The sequence below is a fragment of the Rhyacophila brunnea genome, unplaced genomic scaffold, assembly GCF_057557595.1.
Source record: "Rhyacophila brunnea isolate RB1 unplaced genomic scaffold, BYU_Rbru_1.0 scaffold_11, whole genome shotgun sequence".
NCBI lineage: Eukaryota > Metazoa > Arthropoda > Insecta > Trichoptera > Rhyacophilidae > Rhyacophila > Rhyacophila brunnea.
The window spans coordinates 26,316,084-26,322,629 of NW_028232763.1; the positions used below are offsets into that span (position 1 = coordinate 26,316,084).

The 6,546-nt window shown below is 36.2% G+C and overlaps 1 protein-coding gene across 1 annotated transcript; it reads right to left on the reverse strand.

The window, feature by feature from the left end:
• Positions 1-316: 316 nt before the first annotated feature.
• On the reverse strand, positions 317-3,706 carry Bacc (nuclear regulator Bacchus). Its single transcript, XM_085960191.1, has 3 exons — positions 3,536-3,706; positions 1,236-1,416; positions 317-1,137 (listed from the first exon to the last, which is right to left on the reverse strand). Exons 1-3 carry the CDS (start codon positions 3,641-3,643, stop codon positions 1,085-1,087), a joined length of 342 nt encoding a protein of 113 aa, XP_085816317.1. The 5' UTR covers positions 3,644-3,706; the 3' UTR covers positions 317-1,084.
• Between the last annotated feature and the right edge of the window lie 2,840 nt (positions 3,707-6,546).

The window sequence follows — 6,546 nt, forward strand, 5'->3', positions numbered from 1 at the left end:
AATAGACCAAGAAATGAAAATGTAATATGAAATTTTTCACGTTCATTTCTTGTAAAATGGAATTCTACTAAGTGAATGCCAACTCAATAAATGTAAAATGGAAATCAGGATTTTTAATGCCCGCCTGGACCATGACAATCCTTGCATCAACAATGGTTTTTATCTACGAATTAAGAAAATGTGATATTTGGACCAACCAGTGTAAATGTAGGTCAAGAGTTTTATACAATGTTCACACACAGATGTATGTATGTCTGGACTAGGTGTAGAAGAAAGGAACGGAAAGGTGTTGGGGGCTCAATTAAAACTGCATCTCGGCATTTCATTATCTCCTTCTGACGAAGAAAATAATTTTATAATTCATACGTTAACTGTTTGAAAGGTACAGGTAATAACTACAATTTCCTATATTGTGATTTTATGTAAAAATATGCGCCAATTATTTGGGTCGAGTTGGAATGAGATTTCAACGTCGGGCCGCGCGCCTCCGCTCCCTGACAATTTTACAATATGGACAAAAAATTTCATTACTATTATTACAATGTCGACGACCATACGCGCAGGGGCGCGCGGCATTTCTCTAAAAACATTCTTAACCTAGTCTTTTAACTTAAAAAAATCTTATTATAGCGCACCCCGGCCGGGCGCGAAAACGTCGGACTGGAGTCTGGAAAATTGAAAACGGAGTCCGCTCGCGCCGGACCGCGGGCCGACCGGCGCTGCGCATTTACTTTATTTTCCTCTCGTTACATTTTAAAATAACATTTGTACATTTACACAATAATAATAGCGGGCCTCCGCGCACCGGTCGGGGTGAAGCCGGGGGTGGAGTCGGCCGCCCGGCCGCCGAAACACTTCTGTCATTAAATAATATATTAAAAGTTTGAAACCCGGAGGCATCCCTCCGGCCGAACCCTCGTAAGTCTCGGCGGGACGACCGAGAGCGGACCGCCGGTCGCCCCTCCGACGCGAGAGTTCAGGGGAGGGATGCTCGCCGGAACCACTGTCTTTCACAAATGTCACAACACTGCGCCCCGTGAAAAAAGTCTTTGATAAATTCCGAACTGTCTACTTTGTAAGCGTATTACGCGTCATCATCTTCTTCGTCCCCTACTACTTCTTCCTCGTCCTCCTCATCTGCAACAATTAAAATGAACAAACCATTAGAATCAGACCGGCTGCATATAAGTTGATACAAATTCAAAACAATGAAAGACGAGAAATAAATAGCTCACCATCTCCATCAAGTTCATCCTCTTCACCCTCTCCAATGTCCTCCTCCTCATCTTCCTCTTCTCCTTCTTCCCCTTCAGCCTCCTCCTCATCTAAGAAGTCTTTAGAATCCTCCTCTTCCTCTGGATCCGCCCCGCCTCCGTTCTCTTCTTTTCGGGACTTCTTCACTTCAGCTGTTTTTTCCTGAAATTAAAGACAACAATTATAATCACTGCAACATACAATTAAAATTCAATTGGGATAACATGCAATATTCATGAAAATTGTCAAAATTACAATTATCACTTTCTTGAATTAAACAATGACACTTGAAAAATAGAAATCAGGATTTCTAATGCCTGGTCCGGACTAAAGCCGCGTTGACGTGATTTGAGTGTCTCATATAGGAGTAAATAGTATGAAGCTGTTTCATACGAGTCCGCTTGGTCCGAGTGTACTCGGATCGTGTCAACGCTTAAACAAGAGGCAACAAATAACCCATGGAGACCATCTAGTCCATGTTTACATTGGTGTATCCTCCCTCCTTTGGCTTCTGACATGCGTCAAAGAAAATGAAAACTACTATTTTGATTCTTTCCTATATGAATAACTTTAAACTGATATATAATTTACAAGTCACAATTATTGGTAGAGCTGAACTTGCCATACTGACATTATTAACTACAAAACATACGTTGTGTAACAGAAGAACAAAAAGATGGCTAATGTTAGGAAATCGCATGACAGTTGTGGGGGGGGGGGGGGGGGTGGGTGTCTAAAAATTTGGTTGAAAGTTTACATCTGACGCCGGCCCTGGCGGTTTTTCGAAGTGGCGGCGAAGAAAATCCCGGAGTGTGAATAAACGCCGGGCAGTCAAAAATTCGAGAAATCCCACGTGTTTGAACGGCGGAGAGCGACGCGGGAAACGCGTGCGCGAAACTCGGCTTTTGCCGCGCTATGTCTACGACCGACGGACGCTACTTCCATTAGACAGGCATTATTTTTACAACATAATTTCATATAAAAGTAAAACAGGTACTATATGAACACGCCTGTCAACTGTCGCCGATAAATTATCGGTCATCTTATAAAAACATTAGATAACAAATTAATATACTAGGCTGCATTGAGGCGATGGTGGGTCAGAATTATTTATAATAATAGCATTTAAATAAGAATAATGGATAATATAATCAGATAATAATTTGCAGCTCGCGGATAAAGAGCGTCGAATGTAATCAAACGACAGAGAAAGAGACGGCGATACCTGGGAAGCGTGTCAGGTATGACCGAATCCCCGTGTGCCAGACAGAGACAGAAATAGCCGTGCAACAGCGAAAGCTTTTGAAAACACATCTGCCGCCGTGAAGGGGAAAACTTATAAATTACGAATGTAAAAAATTACTTTTGAATTTCCAATTCAAATTCGCGTAAGAATGTAATTAGATCGAGAATGCATTCATTCCCGATAGGCAGGAGAGCGGTTACAAAATGTTATCAAAATAGCGGCATAGATAACATGAAGTGTGGTATCGAACGACGCGCGTGGGTCCGTGGATGTACACAACCTCAACATAAGCGCGGCCGAAATGCTAACATTCAATAAAATCGATAATTAACGAAGACAGCTAACCCGACAAGACCATTTTTAAAACAACGACATTACAGATAAAATTCCACTATGAAACACGTACACAGGATTAATTTACATAAACTATTAGCGGTACTAGAGCGAAGTGCCGAATCGGCCATAGGATCGCCATCTTCGCCGTTGGTGATATCGCGCTAAACGGTATAAAAAGTGGATTGGCAAGACTAGAATAAAACGAATCAGACATATCAACGTCGTTTGAATGACAATGCTACAAAACAGTAAACGTTTAAAAGGATACTTCATAAAATTCAAATTATTGATTGTGAAGAGTTCTATTCCCGCCATGTTTTCTACAACCAAGGTCACTGAATACTTTCAATGGAGTAAACAAAGCTCAAAATGATCCAAATAAATAATGACAGAGAATTACGATGACAGCATGAATAAGCTGTACCCACATCGCAATAGTATTACAAAGAAAAACTATAATGGGTCAAAATATATGAAAGCACGCGCCATCACAATATTCGGAACCCGACCGGCATCACATGGTAACCGACTTATATTTGGATATTTCATTAGTCCATGCTATGCGACAAACTTTTCCGAACGAAACAATGGTAATGGATGAAGTGTCAATTACTACATTCGTTAGAAACGAGTGATGAATAATGTTCACGTGAAAATGGCGCGCTATTTCATATTAAGTTTCATAACCAAAAAGATTACCTCTGCTGCTCTCTTCGTGCCTTTGATTTCACACTTGGCATCTCCGGCAGCTTTCTCGTCGCCAACCTTTTCCACTGCGACATCACTGTTATTTTCCTTGGTACTCATGTTTTTGATAGGTTTTCGACTTTTGCCTTTAGAAGTGAATCTGCCAAAATCCAACGCGCGACTGACCGGCAATTCTCCGCTTCAGTTCAAAAACGAAGATGGCGCGGGCTTCCATCAATCCCATGCGTGATTGGTCTAAATACCGGCATTTTGAAAGTAGTCTTTTGCGTAATAATATAACCACAGTTTTATTTTAATGCCTATAATAGTTTAATTAAAGACCAAAAAAGAAGCGAATGCTAAAATTAATACTTTAATAGATATTTTTCAATTATTAAAGGAGGGGTTTGAGATTAAATTTAGTCCTATAGATTTGTGGTTCGAGATTAAAATACAGCATGTATATTTGGTGGATAGATGGCATTAACTCGAAATATTAGCGGGAAACTTTAAACAATATATTAATGAATCTCATAATTTCGACAAGTTTTAATATTATTTATTAAATAATAATCATTTTCCAATAAAATAATGATATCGTTATTTTCTTAAGACCAAAATATTACAAGAACTTGCCTTTTTTTAAATGTATTCATTTTATAAAAATAATTTATACATAGGTACGTACCTAAATACCTATTTATTTCTGAGAGCTTTTTTATAATCAATAAAAAAAAATGGATATTTAGTCTCAGTTTTACACGATGTGTATTTAAATAATAATGTGTAGCTAATCCGCTATTTTGTAGTTATTATTATATTTTATTTCCTAGCTTATGAAATGAGTGTGAATGTCATTTTCATTAGTTTGATCACGGTATCGTTTCTGTTTTTCCAGTTTAATTTTCACAAATGGACAACCGAAATAAAATTATATCTTTTACTGAAATTTATTTATTAATTGCAACTAAATAAATTTGAGAAAACTATTTATGGCTCAAAAGAGGTTTTCTTTAAGAATATTACGGATTATTATTTTTGTACTCTCCAAAATAATGGAAATAGTTTTGTTGGGATAAATCAAAGAGATTAGACGTCCAATCTGTTTGGGATCTATGAAATTATTAAAATATACATAGGTATTATATACTATTTCTAAATTATCGAATTAAGAACAGATCTTAGAACGACATAGATATTATGTTATATTTTATTTTTGCATTATACTGAAAATAGAGCTTGGCATTAATTTGAAATTTTGTCATCTCCAACAAGCATTTCTTACGAACCAATAATTTGAATTGTGCACAATTATATTTTTTTGCGTTTATCTTTTTTTATCAGCAAAGCAAATTTCTATGAAATCAAAACATTTTTTTGATTAATTATTTATAAATAGACGGCACACGTCCGCACATGCAAACATTGCCATATTTGAAAATGTAATTTGGGAGCAGTGTGCTAACCGTACTATAATTATAGTATACCATATATTTGGTCCGCGTACTATGTAAACGTACGATATAAAAAAGGTATAGGTACCCATAACCTCATACCATGTCTAATCTTAATAAGATCATACGGACTTGCACAGAGTGAAGGTTTTGTATAAATAGATTTTATTTTTGTTTTTATGAGAAATGGATATAAGCCACTTGCTCAACCTAAGGTATATGTATTCTGACTTAAACACTAATTGAAAAACAATAATATGTGTACTTGCCAGACCCAAGATTGGACTTGGGACCCACGACGTTATAGAGTATAGACCGTCGCTTAAGTCGCGCGGCCATAGTGGGCATAGTACAAAAATAAAAAAGGGTATAGCACGATATAGATACCTAGTACGGTTTAGCCTAAAATATAATATTTTTGAATATCGGGAAAAAGTTATTTTTTCTTAAAGATTTCATTTCTGCATTTCAAATATAATATACCAAAGCTAGCATAATTTCAGTATTTTCGTACCTACCTACCATAATTTGGAGCGAAGCAAGTACTATAATTTTGTAATAGAATAAAAAATGTCGAACCGAGAAAAAAAGTTGTTTGAGGTGAAAAATTCCTCGTAACGAAACAAATTTTATCATATTAATTTGCTGATAATTTTTTTTTGACCGGAAAAGGTAAAAAATATGGGTACTGTTCGGTTATCAGGAATAAGCGGAAAACACATTTTGAAAATACCCGATATACTGGATTATTTTTTAGTTTGGGTTAGTTTAGGTTAGGTTAGGTTTGGTTTGGTTTGGTTAGGTTAACCTAACAAATAATCCAGTTTATCGGCTATTTTCAAAATGTGTTTTCCGCTGTATTCCTGATAACCAAACAGTACGAAAATTAGACTTCTCAATTTTCCAATTACTTATTTCTGACAATCTGAAAAACTGAACATTTTCAACAGAAGATAATGCATACAGTCCTACAAACTTATCTAAAGAACGGTCAAAATAGAACTACAAACTACCATATGGACGCCATATTGGAAACGTCAGATTCTGTCTAGTTGCGAGCCTTGATTGGGTAGTTTTAGACTGTGGCTCCCCCAACCATTCTTTAGATAAATTTGTAGGTCTGTCTGTACTATAATTTTTGGGCCCGCGTACTATAACTCGGCAAAAATATGGCAACATTGATACTGTGCATCAGTACGTACCTCCAATACACTAAAAAAATCCTTCAAATGTAGCCAAAATTGCTTGTTTAATTGTTTATCAGCACATTTGAACATGTTTTTCATCCGCGTCGTAATAGAAAAATAAATATCTTGGCTATAGACAAGTGGCTGGTAAATTTATTATTCAATTAAAACAATGCACTTTGAAATCTTCTCTTTCAAAAAGTAAAATATTATGATTAAACGACAGTCATGATATGATTAAGTTGATCTTACAGTATTATAATATACAAATAAGTAATATTATTATAATTTCTACTTTGTTCAAGTATCACATGTTAAAAAAAACTGTACTAAGCTCTATGGGAAATTTTAAAATACTGGCGATACCGTACTCTATATCCGT

Bases quoted from the DNA above. Each gene is read 5' to 3' on its own strand.
- Bacc (XM_085960191.1), bottom strand. From the start codon at position 3,643: ATGAGTACCAAGGAAAATAACAGTGATGTCGCAGTGGAAAAGGTTGGC. The intron at 1,417-3,535 runs GTAATCTTTTTG...CTTTAATTTCAG, and splicing joins GCACGAAGAGAGCAGCAGAG to GAAAAAACAGCTGAAGTGAA. The intron at 1,138-1,235 runs GTGAGCTATTTA...TAATTGTTGCAG, and splicing joins GGATGAACTTGATGGAGATG to ATGAGGAGGACGAGGAAGAA.